The following is a 22,705-nucleotide window of genomic DNA, read 5'->3' as shown; positions in this document are numbered from 1 at the left end:
CAAAATTTTCATGGAAATGCAAAGAACCAAAAAGAACCAAAACAAGCAAACATTTGGAAAAGAACAAAGTTGCAGGACTTCCACCATGTGGTTTCAAAACTTACTACAAGACCTGGTAATAGAGGCACAAAGACAGATAGATTGATTAATGAAAGAGACTGGAGTCAGGAAACTGACCAACACATCAATAGTGACAGGGAATGCAATGACAGAAAAAAATAGCTTTTTCAGCCAATAGTGCAAGGCGATTTCTCAACACTGGCACAACCGACATTTTAGACCAGATAACTCCTTGTGGTCGGAGGGGCCATCCTGTACACTGGAGTATATTCAGCAACATTCTTGACTCTACCTACTAGATGCCAAAAGCACCTCTTCCTCAGTTCTGACGACCCAAAATGTCTCTAGACATTACTAAATGTCTAGTAGCAGGCAAAATCACTCTCCATAGGGAATCACTATGCTCGAACAACTAGAAACCTCGTATCTTGCACAAAAAATAACTTGAAATGAAAAAAGACATTCACGTAAAAGTTAAAACTATAAAATCTCTAGATCAGGGTTTCTCCACACAAGCACTGCTGACATTTGGGGCTCCACAATTCGTTGCAGAGAGGGATGTCACATGCATTTTAGGATAACAGCAGCATCCCCGGTCTCCAGCCAGTAGACACCAATAGTGCTCTGCCAGTTGTGATGATCAAAAATATCTCTGGACACTGCTGAAGCCCCCTGGGTGGGGAGTGGGCAGGAGTAAAGGAATAAAAGTGACCCCAGACGAGAACCAACTGGGGCTGGCAAATATTTGTGTGCTGGAACACATACAAGTTAACAACTACAAAACATTTTGAAAAATTAGACTTCAGTAAAATTAAAATTCTGTTGAGACAGACTATTTAAAAAATTAAAAACCATGCCACAAACTGGGAGAAAACATAACAGACTTGTATTAAGAATACATAAAGAACTTTCAAGACTCAATAAAAATAAAAAGCAATAATATTAGCAAGATTTTAACATGCATTTCACAAAAGAACACATACAAAGCCAATAAGCACACAAAAAGATGTTCAAACATCGTTGCTCTTTGGGGAATTACAAGTTAAAACTAGGAGCCACCAATACACACCATTTGGTTGGCTAAAATTTAAAAAGATTAACAATGCTAAGTGTTATCTGAAGTGTACAGCAACTGGAACTCTTGCTAGTTCCACCGTAAAATGGAACATCTACTATGAAAAAGTTTGGCAGTTTCTAGTAAAATTTAACTTTGTACACTTGCCATATGATCTATAAATAGGACACTTAGCTACATACCCAAGAAAAATGCAGACATATGCCCCCCAAAACCCTTGTGCAAGAATATTCATAATAGTTTTATTCATAATTGCCCCAAACGGGAAATAACACAAGTGCCTATCAACAGGTGAGTTGATAAACAAATTCTGGTACAACCATGCACTAAAACAAAAAGGAATAAAAAGGAACACATTATGGATACTTGCATCAATGTGGATGAATCTCAAAAATGCTCACTAAAAGAAGTCAGACACGAAACAGTACACTGTGTGCGATTTAATATTCATGAAAATCTAAAAACGGCGAATCTAATCTATGGTAACAGAAAGCAAACTGGTGGTTTCCTAAGGCCACGGGTGGAAAGCAGCACAGAGATCTTTTCAGTGTGATAGAAATACTCCATGTATCCTGACTGTGGTCATGGTTACACAGATGTACACACCTGTCAAGACTCATTGACATGCACTTAAAATGGATACTTGCTGTATATAAATTACACCTCAGTAAGATTCATTTAAAATTAAATGTGGATCAAAAGGGAGAGTTATTTAGTATGTAATGGCTATATGCTCTAATAATAAAGATGTAAAACTTTTTAAAAAAGTAGGGGAGAACGGGCAGAACATATGAAAAAATTTCAAACTGTTCTCAGAAATTCTATTGATTGGTAGTATTGTTATTCTGAGGTTGTAGTGAGTATAATGTGGGATAAAGCAAATGAGACTCACATGGTATTTTTAATTTAAACATATTTTTTCTAGCTCCATCTACTGAAATATTCCAGAAACAATGATCAACACAGGAGCACTGAGCATCCCCACTACCCAGATTATAGTCTTAAAATACCATTTCCCTAAAAGAAATAAAGGCTCCAAAAAATGGCTGATTCCATGGCTGGGACAGGAAATGTACAAAATGAGCCTCAAATGAGGGACTCAAAAGCCTATATGAAGAGTCTGCCGCTGGGCAAAGTTGGTATTATTTGAACTTCTAAGAGGGTAACTGTAGTGGACTAAAACCCTCCTAATATGTTTAATTTCATGATTCAATAATAGTGTTTTTAAAAAATACCCATCACCATTGTAAAGTAAGAAGGAATCTATTCGTTTTTTCAAAACTGGTATATGAAGGGCAAGAATCTAGCATGTTTTCTGCCACACGAACTGGGAAGCCAAAGAGGAGGTGAGGAAAACTGTATCTTAAAGCTACTCTAACCAATAAACAAAAATAAATGATGCAATCAGAATCCTAAAATTTTGCAAGCCCTAGAGAATGAAAGAATCTAGGCATTGAGCATCAACAGCTCTAACATCACAAAAAAGAAACAATCAGGTGTTATGTGCCACCTGATTAAAGAATACACCACCATCTATGTGTTCCATCCCTGTGATTACACTAATTCTGATCACTGACAATGTATAAGAAATATAGAGGAAAGAGGAACATGCTGAACACTACCATGGATAGGTAATCATCAAAATCTAGACTACAGGAAACTTTACAGGTCAAATTGTCCAAGTTTCTGAAGAGATAAAGTTTAAGGGAAAAAAAGAGATGAAAGGGAACCCGCAGGTTAAAAGAAATTGTTTTGTCAAGTAAAACAAAAAACTTTCAATGTATACAGCAATCCCCCTTCTCTATAGGGGATATGTTCCAAGACCCTCAGGGGATGCCTGAAATCACCGATAAAATCGAGTATTACTTCCTATTGATACATACCTATGATAAAGTTTAATTTATAATTTAGGCACAGAAACAGATTAATAACTAATGAAAAATAAAAACAGAACAATTATAGCAATATGCTGTAATAAAAGTTATGTCAACGTGGTCTCTCTCAAAATATCTCATTTAATGTTTTTCCTGTCTTAACTAACCACTTATCACGTGACATGGCTATAACTTGCAGTTTGAGGTGTGACAGCAAAACACAAGTTTATTTTTCCTTCTTCATAATTTCATGATAGAAGACTTGCTACTCAGAATGGTGTGTGATTTAAAACTTATGAATTATTTCCTTCTGGAATCTTCCATTCATGAACAACTGAAACTCAGGAGAGTGAAACCGAGATTAAGGGGGGACTACTGTACAACCCATAAAACATTTGTGTTTAGAATATACAACGCCCCCACATACCCCACATATCAGTAACAAAAGATGGAAAATCTAGTAGAATAAAAGGCAAGACATCTACAGTCAATTCACAAGAAAGGACCAAAAAGCATAGGAAAAGGTTCATAGCCTTATTATATCTATGGCACCTTATCCTCTAGACTGGCTAAAACTAAAATGAGTTAAGTATCAATTGTTGAGGATATGGAGTAAAAAATTCTCAAACACTGTTGGGTAGAACGTGAAGTGGCACAACCACTTTGAAAAACAGTCTAATGTTATCTGTTGAAGTTGAAAATATGCAGACTCTACAGCCCAGTAATTCCATTCCATTCCTAGCCATATACCCAGGAGAAATGTGTGCTCATGTGTACCAGGAGATGTGAATGAGAATTTTCATAGGAGCACTGCTTAGGATAAGCTCCAAACTGGAAATGGCCCATATTTTGATTAACAGAATAAGTTGCAGTTTATTGATATAATGTAATAAATACACAGAAATGAAAATGAATGTACTACAACTACACATATACATACATATGAATCTCACAAACATACTACCAAGTAAAAGGAGGAAGAATTCTGTTCACATAGAAGAACAAAAGAATTCTCTTCACATAAAATTCAAAAACAAGCAAAAGAAAGCTTGAACTACCAAAAAAATTCAACATTTTTAAAAGGCATGGAAATTTTCAACATCAAACTCAGCGTAGTGATTATCTTTTCACTAAGGGAGAATGTCATTATCTAGGAGGGACACACAAGGGGCTTCTAGGTTACTGGTATTGTTTTATTTCTTGACTTGGAAGAGAGTCATATAGGTGCTCACTATATAATTACGGGTTAACCTGTATATATTTGCTCTAAATACTTTTGCACAGTTACATCACATTTCATAATATACAATTTTTTAAACAATAAAATAAAAATCAGTGAGTCTTTGTGGTGGAGATATGAAATGTAACTAGAGGCCGTGTACTGCCAAGTCAATATGGCTAAAAAAACCAGACAATGCTGATTGCTAGCTATCAAATAACGTACTGTTAATAAACATTTTTATATGCATTTAACAAGTAATTATATTAAGCACTTACTGTGTGCCACGCATTATTCAAGTCACTGGGAACACAACAGTGCACAAACAGTACTTACATACAGGTGTTGTGGAGAAAGGCAATAAACAAAAATTAAACATGGTAAAGGGAACACTGAGGGTGATGTTAATTTTTACAGGATAATTAGGAGTATCCTCATTGATAGTTGGCATCTGAACAGAGAGAGACTTAAAGAAATCAAAGAACTAATCCATGCAGGTATCTGGGGAACAGCTTGCCAGAAAGATGGGAAGGGCTAAAGGTGGGACCATGCTTGGAGTATTCAAAAAAACAAAAGAGGCCCGTAGGCTGGAGTGGAACAACTGAGAGGAGGTGTGTAGAAGATGTAGCTGGCTTGGGGGTAGGGATGGCGGGTGAGGAGGCAGGATCATGTAGGGCACTGCAGAACTCTGTAAAGACTGTCTCTTTCTGAGTAAGATGAGAGGCCATTTGAAACCAGCAAAATGAGGGGATGTGATTTATGTTCTAAAACCATCATTCTGGTCCTTTCATAGGCACTATTACAGTAGGAACAGCTACAGTTCCCTTCCCATATGGAGAAATCTGAAACTCCGTTTGAGTGTATCATACTTAGGTTCAGATTAAATAAAAATGAAATTCTTCTTTTTATTTAGAAGAATCATTTGTTTCATATTAACAACAAAATTTCACCTTAAAAAGTGTCTTATAAAAAGTAAAACTAATATCCTCTGCTGTCCTCCAATTTATAGTAAACATTTTTTTTTAAGTTGTGGTAAAACACATAAAACCTACCAAGTGAACCATTTTTAAGTGCGGAGTTCAATACTATTAAGTGTATCACACTGTTTTGTATAGTGACTGGTTTTAAAGGCTTAAAAATAATTCAGGCTGGTTTTGGTGTTTATAGATGAATTCTACCACTACTCTACTCTTAATACTTACTATTTAAGTAGTATATTCTAAATCTCTCCTGTGCCCACTGAACGATGGTCGGTTACAAGGTAGAGTGATTTACACGCTTTGCTAATAAATGTGCATGAATAATTTAAGTATCCAAGAATTATTTGATGAAATTTATCATGTGGTGGCGAGCTACCACGGAGATAATAAATACAAATTTATGTGACTAGGTTCTGAAGAACCATTCAGATTTTTAAGGACCAAGAAAACTCTTTAAACTCCATTTTCTCACAAGGGAAATCAGCGCATCAGATCAAACCATCCATTCAAGTAAATGCAAGTCATTTACAGTAGGCTGAATTATTAAAAGAAAAAAATATAAAAACACTATAGTATATGATTTTGAAGAGTCAGTACTACTACTATTTAAATACATAATGAATAAAGACCTCCATATAATTTAATTTCTAATTTGATAATATTAATATTTCCACATGCTTTTGGCAGGATCATCACAAATTTTTTAATGCTGCTATTGTCTATTATTTGGCAGTTTAAGTAAATGTGATTTTTTTTTACCTCTGTGAAAAGACGAGCATCATCAGAAAGCATATTATAATCTTGTGCACATTTCTTTGCAGAATTTTGCAAAAATTTTAGGAATTCTGTAACTTCTTCATTCACATGTTTTTTCATATCCTGATTTTTAAAAAAGTAGACATGTCTTGGAATAAGAAGTTGGTTACAAACAATCACTTCTCAAACATTACTCTAATAATTTGGACTTACAAAGTATCACATCCAAAACACAAATCACAAAGAAAAAGCTAATTTCACAAGAAGAGATAAGCTAATGACTAATAATACAATATGGGCTTAGGAAATAAGATTATTTTATAAAATGCTCTTAACATAAAAAAGCACAAACACCTAAATGTAAATATAAGCAAACACATGAATAGGCAAGTTACAAAAGAAGAAATAGAAATGGCTTATAAACACATGGGAAATGCTTATTTTCATTAATAACCACTGTAAATTAATGTAAGACAAGAGATCAACATTTTTTCTGTATTAAATTAGAGGCAAAAAAGGTAACATTCATTCTTGGAGGTGGGGAATATAGCTCAGTGGTAGAGCGCGTGCTTGGCGTGCATGAGGTCCTGAATTCAATCCCCAGTGCCTCCGTTAAGGGAAAAAAAAAAAAGGTAACATTCAGTATTAGAAAAGACATTGTTAAAAAACCTTTCATACAAGAGTGATACATACAAATTGGTTTAAACTTTTTGCAGAACAACTTACCCATGTGTAACTGCAGATCACAGCCTTAAAAACATGTACAGTTTTTGATCTGGCAATTATATTTTTATGAATTTATCTCATGGAAACAATCATAGATATGAAAAAAGACTTTGCAACAAAGATGTTCAGCACAGGATCATATATAATGAAGAATTTGTAAACTACAAAGAGTAATAACAAAAATTTAAAACTGGTTCAATGAGCAATGTAAAGTTCTACTGCTAGTACTTAATATGAACTGGAGTGAAATACACTCAGAACCAGAACAAAAAGCCTGAGCTATAACAGAATCAACAACAGAATTAAAGCACCAATGTTGCTAATTAAACTCCTTATATTTTCCATTTTTGTTAATATGACTGCACCTAAAAGCATAAAAGCAAATTTAAATTATTTCCTAACTTAAAAAAAATTTTTTTAACTGAAGCCAAACAATAGAATACATACCAAGTACTGCAAATAGTCATTTTTATTTATTCCAACAGCTTTAGAATTTGCAGGAGTTTTTGCATATTTAACCAACAAATCCACATAATTCCTTTGTTCTCTCTGTGAGAAACGAGAGAAACGAGGATAAGGAACTCTTGGTTTTGGAAGAAGAACCATTCCAACTGTGGTTTTAACTTTCTCCTTTGCTTGAGTTGCTGAACTAACTGCCGGCTCATTTTCTACAGAACTTGCTGAGGCATTCAAATTTTCTCCTACACGTCTGGAAAAAAAAAATACAATTTACAAATACGTGCTTTTCACAGCAAGATTACTATCATGAAACTTCATGATTCTCAATCACCAGGGAGAATACAGAATGATTAACACAGTAAATTCTGGATTATATCTAACTCTGCCACCTGCATTTTGATGTTTCGCCATTTGGTGTAAATTCAGTATTCTGCAGAATAGGATCACTTTACAAGCCTACCTTCAATTATCTGATGGAGAGGAAGAGGCATAATCCTTAGACAAGTTTTTCAATTTGGAAGTTTTTTCCTTCTACTTAAGATAGGTAAATCACCCTTGCCAATTATATATGCAGGTATTTTGTGTTTATATTGTATTGCAATGCAAGTTGTTTTTTAATACTTAAATTCTTCAGTAAGATGTATCAGTTAACGTGGTGAACAAAAGCCACTGAGGGCAGGATGTGATGGGGTCACAAACCTGCAGTTCACAAATTCACAGATATTCTAATTTTCTGGTTTTCTCCACTTTAATTATCTCAAGAATTAAAAAGAAATTCTAACATTGTGATATATTTTATGGAAGTAACAGTGGTTTTAGAAAAGTTGTATAATCCACTATCACTCATGCACATGGCTGAGTATATGGAAATGTATTTATGTCTCATATGGATATAAAAGAGAAAGCTTGGCATATCGATAATGAAATGCACTAGAGGGAAGTAGTGAGTAGCTAGTGAGTAGCTAGTAACAGAGAATCTGTTACCATATTGTTTATGAAACACTACCCCCAAGTTTTAAAAAAAAACACCTTACTACCCCAATTAAGGTATGTAAGTACAAATTGCTTATCTTGTTCATAATCTGTCTCTATTCCTGCCATTCATTGTTGTAATATACATTTTTGATAAGAGAATTTTAAAGTACACACACTCACTAAACTATATTTCCTTAGTCTTTACAACTATAATTTCCACCACAGTAACTGTTCTCTCTGATTTGGTTCTACATAAGTAACAAGAACAATAACCCAAGAGGAAGGAAAACTAATGAAAGAATGAATGTCTATTGATTCATCCTTCATTCCTCCATTCATTAATGATTATTTTGAGTGACTACCATGTGCCAGTGCTATGCTGGGTACTAGACTTACAACTAGTACTGAGCTCAATACCACTCTACCCTGTAGGACCTTACAATCAAGTGGATCAGGCAAACGAATGAGGAAGAAAGAAAAGTAAATATGTGCATCAATACAATGTAACTATGGAGATTTCAAGTTCCAAACATATTTAATAGGTGAAGAATCCTAAGGGCAGCAAAATCAGAGATTAAGAGGGAGAAAGGGGAAGGGAAAGAAATATTCAGACCATTGTTTTTCAGTCATAACAGTATTTCCCCTCAGGGCATTCTGGAAGCCTGTGGCGGCATTTGGGTTGTCCCAAATATGAGAAGAATTAAAGGCATTCAGAGATGAGGAAAACTACATTCCTATAATGTATGGTAGTTTCCCACACAGTTTTCAAAGGTCCTTTCAGGCTTTCTCTTATCATATACAAGTTAAGTATGGTCTGTTATTACCTATCCTAACAATGCATTTCATTCTTTTTTTTTTTCTTATGATTCTCTTATGGCAGTTTACCTTATTTCTCTTAAATCCAGCATTATTCATTTTAGCTACTGCATGCGACTACTTCATTGCATTTTCTAGTGCAGCAGTATCTACTACCGTACATAGCATAATATAAATTATTTTCCTTTTATTTCAGATTTATATATCTAGAACATTATTTTAAAATGTTATATCTGTGGCTACTATTTTAATTCAAACTAAACAAGGTGTCTTATACCTTACTAACATTTGTTATGCAGAGTAGGAGAGTTTCAGCCTGATAAATTTGAGAAATAACAATCTAGATTCATGTCTGGACAAAAGGTGAGTTAAAACTCATCCAAAACTAACACTTATTTGTTTTAAATCAACTTTACCATTCTAGAAGAAATATGGTAAAAATTCCAAAATTCTTTAGAAAAAAAGACTTAGGACCCAAAAATAAGGCGAAATATTCAAGACTACTCTTTGAGAGCTAAACTCTAGGTGGAAAACTAATCAAGAGAGCAGGTTAGTAAATGGGAAAGGAATTTTGGAAATTAAAATAAGGATGCTTAGATCGGCTCTGAAAATAACACAAGTGAAAGAAGACATACTTAGCTACTAAAGTTTCTCCAATAACTGCATAAAAATAAGCATATTTTAGGTTAACAAAATGAATATTAACTGCTGATCTTGGGAGAAATGTATTACAGCAAATTGATTTCTCACTAGAAAATGTCTTGAGAGGTATTCAAACCTAACAGCATTGTGTCCGCAACTCTTAACAATACTGCTTCACAGCTGTCTCTCTGAATATGAGAACATGTCTGTCCTTGTGGCACAAACTGGCAAATTTAATTAAGCTGCTGCAGCAACAAGATGCTGACTCAGATATGCCAAAGTAGGAATGTCAAGAAATTCTAGCAGTTTAAATTGGCTACATTCAGCAAGGAATGAAATGGCAGCACATCAAGATCATTTCCCTGTGCAGTGCTGTCAAAATCTTCATCAGGGTGCAAGCCAAAAAACATCTGACAGGGTTTCTCTACCCACATTTTATAGCATTATATTTTATTTCAGTTGATGGTTTGAAGTTTCCCCCTTCATTTTGTCAACTACCCATTCTTCTAAAAATTAAAGTTTCTATGAAAAAAGGCAGAATTCAAAACTTTTAGTCTCCTATGCTTTAAGTCTTCTGGTTTGGGTAGCTTCTTTAAGTAGCATTTGGAAATGGTGATTTGAGCCTCCATCTAAAGTCTACCTGTATCTCCTGGATTGGATTTACTTTTCTGTATTAAACACATTAAAATCTCTTCTTTTTGTATTTGAAGCTACTTTCCCCTTTGTTGGCTTAAAACACAATTACAGATGTCCTACAATCAGAAAATAATTTTCAAAAAGGCAAATTTTGACCTTATTGTGGAAGAAGCAGCATTGAACAAAAGCCTCATACTGTTTAAAGTAGCATAATTAGAAGTATCAATATTTTCCCAAATATGTTATTTACAGAACACAAAAAATGCAAAATTAGGGCTAATAAAAAATTTACATTATTCCTAGTTTTTCCATTAAGAAAACAGTGGTAATTTTATACAGTCTGAAAAATTTGTTCTTACTGTAATAAAACTACAGGTTAGCAAAAAAGACTAGAAACATACATCAGTGACTTGTGCCTTTATTGCTTCTATATTAAAATGTATATTATACTAATGAAGTATTTTGTACTATATAGAAATCTAAAGAAAAATCGGCAATATTCTAAGAAAAAAAGATTTTAGTAATTAGGTGTACTCAGCTGCCAGCAGACATCCTCTCCCTTACATGTTTCAAACTACAACCCACACTTGGGATATGCTGAATAGAACCCGACTCAGAAAAAACATTACAATAAGAAGCAGCAGCAGGATGAATAAGATTAATATTAGAAATTCTTAGTTTGAAAAAAGTGAGACAGATAAAAGCTAGTAAAATGATGAAAAATTAAAAAAAAATTTTTTTAAAGGTAAAGACATATGCACACTAAATCCCAGGACACTAGAACTGGTAGGCATTCTTTGATTCAGATAAACAAAGGCAATTCTTTATTTAATTGGTAGTAAGTTTTAAGAAGCTGGTTATCCCCAAGACATTGTTACAAGCTGAGCAACAGAAAAAGCTTTTGAAAACTATCCATAGATTCACATCGATAAGAGGTTTTAACTTTCTGTAGTTGGTATTGGCAAAAACATCATACTCATGCCCTTTCGCAGTAAATGTTGCTCCTGAATTTGCCTCTTTAAAATATTTATTTTTTAAAACTGTCTTTTTAATACAACTTCTGCTTGCCTTTACGTGAACCTATCTATTCATCTGATCGAATCAAAAAGCACCTGCTTCTTCAGTGTTTTTAATAGCAATCTGGCAGTGTCTATAAAGATAAAACACACACACACATACACACACACAGCCTCCTTTCACAGGAACTTATCCTTATACGAGCTCATGTATAAAAAGGATGCTCACTGTTTGTAATAGTAAAGGAATGGAAACAACCTAAATGAATATCAATGGTGGCAATTAATTGATTCCACTGAAAAATACCACAGTCATCCAGAAAACAAGGAGAGTGAGATATTTCCATAGTCAAGAGCTCACTGGTGATGTTGAGAGGAACAGTTTTAGTAGACTAGCGACCACAGAAGGCAAATTAGAGTGGGGTGTGCGGTGAATGCAAGTATAGTAGGATGTACAGTAAAGATCAAGTTTTTTTTCTAAATCTTGTTTTTAAACCAATTCTCCCAATATCCCTTTCGGCTGGAGAGTTTAATCCATTTAAAGTAATTATTGATAGGGAAAGACTAAGTAATGCCATTTTGCTGTTTTCTGTATGTTTTGTAGCTTTTTTGTCCCTCATTTCCTCCCAGCAAGCATACACAAATCTTTAAAGACATCTAAGTACAAATGAGAGAAGACATAAGAAAGTAAACGGGAGGGATTCATGCAAAGCCTGGAAATATGCTCTCTCCATTGCAAAAGGAGTGGAGAAAAGATGAAAGTAAATACTGAGCTCCTCTAGGGGAGCACCGCAATTCCTCATCTGGCATATTTTCACTCATTTCTAGTAAACCTGATTACTTAATTTCAAGATTCATTCACAATAAAGAAGAAACAGCCAACCACAAAGGAAAGAAGTGCTGTTACAGGCAGGTAAGCAGTGAGAAGGTAAAACTATCACTTAATACTGGTATCAATCCATACCAGAGAGGGAAGAAACTCTATGGCAATTTGGCAGTATCGATCAAAATATAAAATGTTTGTAAACTGACTATAACTCAATTTAAAAAAGTGTGGTGTAAAAACACCACAAAACAAACAAACAAAAACAAAAAATAAATAAATAAACAAAATGTTTACAGAATCTGATCAAACAATTTCTATTAATTTATCCTATAGAAATAATTACAAGAAGTTCATCAATGTTACTGCTTAAAATGACAGAAAAAAGAGGAACACAAACATTTTGCAATGTAGGGCTAGCTAAAAGAATTAAAAGTATTTCTGTATAATAAAGCAATGTGTAATCATTAAGAAGACTGAGCAATACATAGGGGAATAAAATATCCCAAATATTATTTAAAATGAAAAAAGCAAAATGCAAAACAGTTCTACAGTGTTTACAGTATTTTACAGTATTTATAGTGTGACCCCATTTTTGTTTTAATATGCATCAGTTCATGTGAGGAGAAAGGTCTCAGAAGATATATATGTATACCTAAGAATGGCTGTCTTTGAATACTGGGTTCTTCTATTTTCTAATTTTGCATTTCTACAACTTGAAGGTTTAATAGTGGATATAGACAGATAGATGTGAAACTTCAACTATCAGAAAAATTAACAGTCAAATATGGAAATAAATAACCAAGTAAACAAACATATTACCTGTTAGATAAAACACACAGTTCTTTTAAACTTGGAGCCATGGAATGATCTTTATAATTTTCTCGAGAGAAAAATGTCTTAAGGCCATTTTGGGGGGAAACATCCCTGTAAAACAAAGTAATTTACTTAAATTTAACAATTCAAAATCTCATGCTAGATTAAGAAGCATAATGGTACAATTGTAATTTATAACTGCATGTCCTCTGCATCCCCTTCCCAGACAATAACCTCTTAATAATTTTAATTTCATGTTCCAGATGTGTGAGTTTAGATGTTTTACTTTTTGGATAGCTTTTAACTTAGGCCTATTCTGAAATTCTCCAGTTCCAACCATCACCCTTGCTTTTTCATTTAGTACCCAGTTAAATGTCAGAGATACTTGAGACTTAAGGATGGAACAGAATGAAGACTTATAAAGGGTCTGTCAGGGGCGAGGCTCCCCTCAGGCTCTGTGGCATAACATTAAGACGTCTGACTGCTGAAAGTGCTTCTCAATCTGTTTTTGTCTCATTCACTATCGTGCAGGGCAAAGAGACACTACAAAGATTGATTAACTATTTTCGTTAACTTGGCAAACATGATAAATGGTATGCCTCTACTGAAACCACCTGTAAGGTCATATATGATTTTCCACATTGTAATTAACTTACAGACTAACATATTATAGTTAATGCTTTCCTTATAGTAAGCATCTAATAAGTGATGGTTGACTGAAGGAATTTAAAAATTAAAACAGGATGAGAACCATTACTGTAGAGAGGATGAAGATTAGAAGGATTCTGTAGAAAAAGACAGTTCCAAAGGCTATAATACCGTGCAAAGGCCCTAAGCCATGTCTGGTTTCACAGTGTCAATGGCATATAATCTGTGTGGCATCTGAGCACATTCTTTATGGCAAGGAGCATAAATATGCATACTTCTTAAAACTTACAACAGAACAACCTAATCAAATGGCAACTTCTGGCTGGCCCATTTCTAAAATGGGAAATTCTAGCATATTTGCTCCATATTCATTTCTTACTGTTTTTAAAGGCGTTTATCCGAAAAATAATGATTAAGGTATAAATGATAAAATTAAAAAGTCTTATTTGCTAATCACCGGGGTAGTTTCTTATTACTTGTTACAGTACTGTATATGTGACATCTCATTACATTCCAAGGTTTTTGCATATCATACAAAAACAGTGTCATGCGCCTCATGGATTGTGAGCTCCTTGGAAGAAGGGAAGACTGTTCGCAGTAAAGAAGTACTTACTGAGTACATACTGATTTTATTTATTTATCTGACAAATCTGACGTCACATTTTCTAAATTTAAGGTGTACAGCATGTTACTTTGATAAAATTTCTATATTGCAGTATGACTGCCATTGAAGCAATATTTACCACATTACATCATTATAGACAATATTATTGTCTATATCCATTATACTGGAGCACATACTGATTGAATCTTCTTTGAGTCAGGTACTATTTTAGTATAAATGTAATCTTTTGTAACTTTAGATTTTTCCTTGGCCAGCAAATGCCTCAGCTGGCAAAGAGTAGATGCTCAGTAAATGTATGTTACATCGATCTAAAGCAGCACCTACATTAGGCAGATTTATACAAAGCCACTATATTACTTTGTAACAGAGGCCTCTATTTGTGAAGTTTTCATACACTTCCAAAATACAGTCTATGTGTTTACATTATCACTTCATACAGATTCCAATATAACAAGAAGAAGCTTGTCTATTCTTAAAGAGGTCTATTACTTGTACAGAAATGTGCTAGGTTCTTGAACACAAGAAAATTCTAGCATCTTTCCTTCACTAAGATCAATAATAAATACATGATTGAGGTATGTAACAGGGAAAAACCTTTGTATTCTATTACAAGTTAACTACTAAAGGGTGCTGCCTATTAGCTTGAATACTTTCAGTATACTGAAAGGACCATCTCTGGGAACCCTGTTTCCCAGGTAAAGAGCATTAAGCTAAAATACCTTTGATTAGTCCAGAGGAAACATCCTAACCAAGCCCACCTGTGAATGGCTGCAGGAAGGAAGAAATTAACACAGCTCCTCTGCAGTCTGGCCATAACCAGAACTTTATTCCCTCCCCTTTTAGTACAAAAGACTGAATTCGAAGTTGGGGAAGGCCACTCTTTGAGACACTAGTCCATCTTCTCGGTCTCCTGGCTTTCCGAATAAAGTCACTATTCCTGGCCCCAACAACTGCTCTCTTGATTTACTGGCCTGTCATGTGGCAAGAAGTACAGGCTTGGACTCGGTAACAATTATACCTAGTGGTAATCTAAGTGTTGAATTGTCATTTTAGGAGAGGAAGTACAGTCAGTGTTAACTCAAAAGTGTTCAGTAGGGGAAGATGAGGATGGGGTAAATTCTAAGCCACTGAATTTATATTCCCTTTCTGTTTCCTCGAAATCTCTCCAAGCCAGACACCATCCTTTCCTAATCCAGCCACCAGACCCACTTCAATCTTCTTTAGGGGATTACAAACAAATGTAACTCACCAGTTCAGCCTTGGTTCGCCCATGGCCATCATGGAGCTCATATTCCTAGATTTCTGCTTCACTCTAGTTCACAATTTTGCTGCCTGGCAGTAAGTGCAGGCTCCAGAGGGTACAGGATTTCTCTAGTATTTACACTCAACTGAGGAAACACAAAAGGTCAAGATCAAAAGCAGGTGATTGGCTGGGCCAGGTATTGTTAACTGAGACAAGAACCTGTTCCTAACACCTACCTTCAATTGACAAGGGCACCTAAAAGAGAAAAAAGCGGACAGATGAATACTCCCAACGTCTTTGCAGCAGAACAGGGAAGCTGATGATCCTTAGTCCAGGAACGTCATTGACACTCACTGAAGAAATAGAAGCCCCAGAAGAACGGACGTGAGCTCCCCATCTCCTACCCCCTACCCCCGCCCCTCTTACTGCCAAAATAAATCTTTCTTCCGTTTTCCTAGCTATACACTGTTACGGGGCAGATTCCGGCAAATCACGCAGGGCAGAAGCTCTCTGGACATCAATAATCCTTCAGGAAGAATCTCACTTTTGAGGAGATTAAGGCCCAATAACTGACAATTCACAAGTTCACTTAGAGGAATCAGGACTACAAATCTGGCTCGCACATGAACCCCGCATGCTCAGTGTTTCTCCTGCCACCCCAGAAAGACAGATAGAGTGTGTGAGCAACCAGCAGTTAAGTGTAGGCGTCGTCTCTCAATACCTGACCTAACCCACCTCCCACACTTCCACCCAGTGTGGGGCTGGGACGGGAGAGCCGATGAAGGCAAAGGGATGGCTGAGGGAAAGGGGATGAAAGGAGAAACAATGCTCCAGAAAAGGAGGTAAAGCCGCGAGGAAAAAACCGCGGGAGGGGCCGCGCCAGCACCAGGAGCCGAGGGGCCCGGCCCGGCCCGGGGGCCGCCATGTTTCCTCCTCCCGCCGCTCAAGAGCGCGCCCGCCTGCGCTCCCTCCCCGCAGCGTCTCCGCAGCAAAGCAGCCTTCCGGCCCACCTCGTGGTCCGCGGCGGCTCGGCCCGGGCCGCACTCCCCGCGCCACACACAAACACACTCCACCCTACTCCTCTCTGTCGCGCGCGACGGGGGGAAGGCCGTATTTAAAGGACGTGGCCGCGCCGCCTGGGCCCTGCGTGATGACGTCACCAACGACCAAGCGGGCGGGGCCGGAGCGACTCAGAAGGGCTGTCCCCGCCTCGGCTCCCTACCCAGCAAACTCCCCGGCCTGAGAGGCTGGCGACTGCATGTTTTCTCAGAAAGCCCTCGATCTTGTGGGGGTCGTAGACTGGAAGGGGGACCGGCCACAAGTAAAGTACTGAAAAGACCCAGACTTGGTTGTGACCTTAGGCAAATGTCTTAACTTCCCTAACCCTGACTCCTCATCAGTGAAATGGAGATACTATTAGCACCTACTTAGTAGGGTTTTTGAAAGGATTAAATGAGATAAGGGACAAAGCTGTGCTCAGCCGGGTACCTGGCACATGGTAGCACCTCCACTCCATTCTCGTCCCATTTTAGATGTCAGTTTCCTCCAGCGGTCACTCTGGCTCTCACAGTAGTTTTACTTTTATTTACTAAGGGAAGATTTATTGAGCACTTAAAATTTGTGCTTGGTGCTTCATATGCAGAGGACTCAGACCCAATACGGGTTTTTCCAAGAGCTTTTTGATCATTGGAAATCTAACACACACATTAAATAATTTCAAAAAGAAATAGAAAGTGATAAGCTACACAAAAGAGGTATTATAGAAAAGACTGAGTTCAGAGAGGGAGAGAAATTACTGGAGAGAGGGACAGAAAGCAGTCTTTGAATAGCTAAAGACATCTATGAGTACTTACATGTCAGTTACCACATTGGGCACTTGACATGTCAGTTCATTTGAAGAATTTGAAGTTTGTGGATGATGGGAAAGGACATTCTAGGCAGAGACCAGCACAAGGAGCTGAGTAAGCCTATTGCATGAATAGAGTCCAGTTTGTATGCTAGCGAAAGCATGTTCTAAATTTTGGAATGATTTACGATATTGTTTAAAATTATGTTTACATAAAAATTATACTTATGTTAAAAATCTCCCTTCAACACAGGGACCCTTAGATGGTTTATTTTGCCTGCAATGCAAAGTCTCTGAAGAGTAGTAGAGGAAAGAGCTTTGGAAAAATAGCTTAGAACCAGTCTGTAGAAGACTTTACAAGCCAGACTAAGGATTTTGACTTTATTGTATAAGAAATAGAATGCTGGAAGGAAGAGGGAGCTTATAAGGAGGGGAATGACACAATCAGAGCGTATCTGTGTTAAGAGGTGTTATCTGACACCGTATTGAATGAGTTGTAGGGAAGAGGCTGGTTAGGAGACGGCTTGTGAATGCTTGCAAATCAACTGGTGCAGTGCTTAGCACTGTGGGGTAACATTTCTTATTGGGTGAGTGATGTGGATACATGTACTAGGACAGAGATGGCCATCAAGGTGGTGTAGAGGTTTACGTGTTGGATACTATCTTGCAAGGCATGCACAGTTGGGATTCCTGTCCTAGTCTGCTCAAGAACTGCTCAAGAACTGCTCAAGCACTCATGTTGCTGGGGTATACCAGCCCATGGTCATGTGGCATGGTAACATCGCTAGATCTGGCCTGTGCTGAGATACAGATTATCAACAAACACTGTGCTCTTGTTCCATGTATCTGAGTTCCGGTGGTTGCAAGATAGCACACAGAATCAGAATTTTTAGAGCCAGAAGGAACTTTGGAGATTATCTAGTCCAACTCTTTTGTTTTCCTGATAAGGAAACTGAGGCCCACATGTCAAGTGACTTTACCAACATTACATGATCAGTGATGAAACTGAGACTACAAATCAGTTCTCATAACTTTTGCCATTAAAATACATTAAATATATGCATCCTTTCCTCTTTATGCTCTTTGTAAACCAGAAGCTGTTCAATGAAAAGAACATGGATTTTTGGAGTCCAGCCAGTATGGGTTTGTATCTCAATTTTCCTGCTTACTGAAGATGTGATCTTAGACATGTGGTGCCTCAGTTTCCTCATCTGGGTAATGGGTGAGGTAACGTCTCACCTACAGGTTTGTTGTGAGGATTAGAAGTAGTATGTAAAAAGTGCACAGCCACGGGTAAATGCTCAAAAAATACTGGATGTTAGTATATACTTTTATGTCAAAAACAAACAAATAAGCAAATAAACCCAACAACCCACAGTGGGGGGCGGCATTGTTAACAGATGATTGTAATATAAATAAGTAATAATGCACTGCTAACTAAAGAATGTCACTTGCCATCTGGCTCTACAAGTCATTAGCCGCTGCAAACACTGACCTTTAAATACACCCGGAAAGGAGTTCAGGACAGAGAACAGAAATGAGACACTGTGTCCTCTGGAAAAACTCGCACGACTGGCATTTAGATAGATATTTGCAAGAGAGATTTTTTATGAACCTGGATTCTGGCATCCTCCCATACTTAGAAAAGCACTAAAATCATTAACTGAAATATCTGTTCCTCCTGACTAGCAGCAACCTTCTCCTGAGATGTGTGTCTGGTTATAGGTACCCCCTTCACCAGAATCACATGTATACTGGCCTCCCCCTTACCTCTTTGGAGCAGTTCCTCAGAGCTATCTGAGAGGCTGTCTTCTGAGCTATACTCCTCAGTAAGGCCCTAAGTAAAACTGAAACTTACAGCGTTCATGTTGTGTGTTTTTATTTAAGTTGACAACACATAGACATGCATATTATACACCATAAAGAATGACACCATTCTCACTGAGACAGTTTCGAGACTACCTCAGAGAGGAAATTTAATTTACGTTGGGTCTTGAAGGATGAGTAGGAGTTCACTGGGTTAAGAAAGGGCTGTGATTTAGTGGGAGTGAAAAGCGCAGAAGTGTGATGCATGTTGTGGGGAAGGGGGAAAGCTACTGTATTGTTGGCTAGGGGAAATGAAGGCAATTGGACTGGGGGCCAGAGAGAGTCTTCATGCTGTGCTAGAGAGCTTGAAAGTTTGGAATGTTTTCTCTGGGTGATAGAGAAACCAGTGTGTGTGTGTGTGTGTGTGTGTGTGTAAAATAGCTTTATTGAGGTGTAATCTATGTACTATAAAATTCACCCATTTTAGTTATTCACCGATTTTTAGTAAATGTACAGTTTTGCAACCAGCAACACTACAAGTTTTAGAACATTTCCATTGTCCTGAAAAATCTAACGTACTCATTTGCAGTTAATCTTTCTTCCCACCACCAACTTCAGGCAAATACTAAGCTGCTTTGTGATTCTCCAGACTTGCCTTTTCTGGATATACCATGCAAGTGAAATGATACGAGATACAGTCTTTTGCATCTGGGTTCTTTCTCCTAGGCGATCATCCATTTCTGAGGACCATCCATGTAGTAGCAAGTATTAGTAGTTGTTTTTTGTTTTTGTTTTTTGCTGAATAGTAGCACATTTGTGATTATGCCCCATTTTGTTTATCCATTCAACACTCAATGGACATTAGATGGTTTTCACTTTTTCGCTATGAGTAATATTGTTACGAACATTTGTATACGAGTCTTTGTGTGAACTTTGTGTTTTCATTTCCCTTGGGCAGATACTTAGGAATAGAATTGTTGAGTTGAATAGTAAGTTTATGTTCCACTATTTAAGATGCTGCCAAACTGTTTTTCAAAGAGATTGTTCCATTTTATTCTGTGGGTATTCAAGCAGAAGAAAGATCTGGTTTCTGTTTCTGCTAAAATGAGAAACAAACAAATTTGTAAGTTAAATGAAAAGCCAGTATCGTTTTGAAAGAATTTGTAACAGTACTTATTTTGAGTCTATAAAATGTTTTGTTGGACCAAAATTCCAAAAAGAACTTTGAAAACTGCAAGCACCTGGTTAAATGAGGTTATCAGAGTTGTTAGATGTTTATTTCTTCTTGTAGACCAAATCAAGACAGAGAAATGTGCAAGATCATCTATTTTTTTTTTAATCAGTGCCAAGTTATTTTCCTACCCCTCAGCTAATGAGCTTCCTTGGCTTGATTTGGGGTGAACTTGGCCTTGGAGAATTTATAGTTGGTAACTTCTTCACTCAGGAAGTTGCTTCATGAATTTACAATCATCCATAAGTTCCTTTCAAAATAAGAATCCAGAAATAGCCCTCTAGCAAAGAGGTTTCAATCTACTAATCGATTCAGAAACTAGTGGCCGAAATACTGTTGCCAGTAGAGGTTTGTTCCAATCGGATTTTTCACCAGTAAATGATATTTCAAGCGGGGAGGGAATTACTTCTCTTGAAAACCAGAAAAATACTAGCTATGCTGTGTCTAGGGTACGCTGTGTCACAACAGAATGACTACAAAGTTTTCAAAGTTTTCTACTTGGAAGACAATATTTTCTAAAGCATATTTTGTTGTATTCTGTATAACATATTCCCTGGGCTAAAAAAAGATCCAGAAATAACTTCATCTGAATGCTGGTCTTTTATAGGGAACACCGAACTCTTCCACGGAGAGTGGTTGATGAGAGAGAGAATTCCAAGCACACAACTGAACAGTCATTTCTGTTTGTTAGAATACAGTGTGTATTTTATTGGAGGGATAAAAAAAGAATGGTAGTAGGTGGATGTGAGACTTGCTAGGAGGTGACAATCATAATTAATTTTGAGTGGGGCTAATACTAAAATTAATTTTTCCTCTCTAAGCACAGAACAATGAATAGTTGAAGCAACTTCTCCCCCACAAAGAAGTAATTCTGGAATTAAAAATACTGTTTGAGAAGTCTATCAAGCAGTTAAATAGCAGATTACTGAAACATAACTATATTTTACTAGAGTCAGTATTTCCCCTTCAAAGGAGAAAAGAAAAATTCAAGATCGAATTAAATGCACAACGTGGATGGACCTAGAGATTATCATACTAAGTGAAGTAAGTCAGTCAGAGAAAGACAAAGTTCATATGATATCACTTATATGTGGACGATAAAAAAATGACACAAATGAACTTATTTACAAAACAGAGACTAATCGACATAGAAAACAAACTTATGGTTATGGGGTGGGGAGAGGGGTGGGGAGAGGGGTGGGAGGGATAAATTGGGAGTTTGGGATCGGCAGATACAAACTACTGTGTACAGAATAGATAAACAACAAGGTCCTACAGCACAGCACAGGGAACTATATTCAATGGCTTGTAATAACCTGCAGGGAAAAAGAATATATATATATATGTATATATATATATGTATATATATATATATCTATCTATCTCTGAATGCCTATGCTGTATACCAGAAACTAATAGAACGTTGTAAATCATCTATACTTCAATTTTAAAATGGGAAAAATTTAAAAAAAAAGTAAGTGCACAAAGATCAGTATGTTAGCTCCTTACAACATCAGAGATAAATGACGATAGGAAAAAAAAAAACACAGCATTTTCCTCCAGCTCACAACCAGTGGTTCAGGGAAGGGATGGAGTGCCTGTTGACCTTGCAAGAGGCTTCTGGCACCACTGGGAGTCTCGGCTTGCCTTCAGAAATGCTGAGGATCCAGCAGTGTGTTTCATGATGTTTGTTATACGCAGCAATTTTGGGGGATATTTCAAATATGTATTTTACTAAGTGCCAGAGACGCTTAGGTATTGTAGAATGCGGGCAGAGGAAAAGGCCAACTCTGTTGCCTTTATTCTGACTTCAGAACATTTCATCATTTGAGTGTCGAGATTACTTGGAAAATTATTTACAAGGAGGTTTGGCATGGCTGAAATGGTGTGCTATTTAACTGATGTTAACTTTTATTGGTTTACTCCTATCTGATCTACTCTGGAGAAGGGGTGGGGCTGGGATGGGGCAATGATAGCCCAGGCGAAGTCAGATTTTTAAAAGTCTCTGGCATCATTAAAGTCTTCGGCATCCTTCTGACATTTCACTGTAATGATTTCTAAAGCAAAGATGACATGGTGTGCGTTCAGGATTTCTCCCCTTCTACCCTCAGGGCAGATATCCCCAATGGTTGGTCAGAGCACCCTTCTCCTTTGAGTCAGGAGACAGCCTCAGAATTCTCAATTCTGCATTGCTGGCAGCTACTACCAATCAACAGACGTTACTTCGCCAGTTAAAATTTCTTTCTTTGCCTTTCCTGATCAGAGGGTGGCTTGATCCTTGTATAGGTTTTTTTCTCCTGCAAAATAGAAATGAATGATTTTTTTTTAAGTACTACACTACAGACCCATGCTTCTCAAACCTTGATATGCAGACCAGTCACCTGGGGGATCTTGTAAAAATGCACATTCTGATTTAGCAGGTCAGGGGTGGTG

The 22,705-nt window shown here is 36.9% G+C and overlaps 1 protein-coding gene across 12 annotated transcripts in view; it reads right to left on the bottom strand.

The window, feature by feature from the left end:
* ICE2 (interactor of little elongation complex ELL subunit 2) overlaps positions 1-16,547 on the bottom strand; it is a 60,747-nt gene extending 44,200 nt beyond the window's left edge. For 4 of the 12 annotated variants that reach the window (XM_072962308.1, XM_072962311.1, XM_072962319.1 and 1 more), the window contains exons 1-6: positions 16,400-16,513; positions 15,626-15,742; positions 15,396-15,534; positions 12,880-12,984; positions 7,138-7,399; positions 5,968-6,087 (exon numbers count right to left, since the gene is read on the bottom strand). In XM_072962308.1, coding sequence (XP_072818409.1) covers positions 5,968-6,087; positions 7,138-7,399; positions 12,880-12,984; positions 15,396-15,436 — 528 coding nt within the window. In that variant the 5' untranslated portion in view covers positions 15,437-15,534; positions 15,626-15,742; positions 16,400-16,513. Of the gene's footprint in view, positions 1-5,967; positions 6,572-7,133; positions 7,400-12,879; positions 12,985-15,395; positions 15,535-15,625; positions 15,743-16,399 lie in introns of those variants that run through there. The other 8 variants (XM_072962313.1, XM_072962318.1, XM_072962309.1 and 5 more) reach the window with 7 other exon arrangements.
* Positions 16,548-22,705: the final 6,158 nt, after the last annotated feature.

This window comes from Vicugna pacos, chromosome 6 (assembly GCF_048564905.1).
Source record: "Vicugna pacos chromosome 6, VicPac4, whole genome shotgun sequence".
Classification (NCBI taxonomy): Eukaryota; Metazoa; Chordata; class Mammalia; order Artiodactyla; family Camelidae; genus Vicugna; species Vicugna pacos.
The sequence above is the reverse complement of the archived record's forward strand: the minus strand, read 5'-3'. Positions and strand labels throughout refer to the sequence as shown.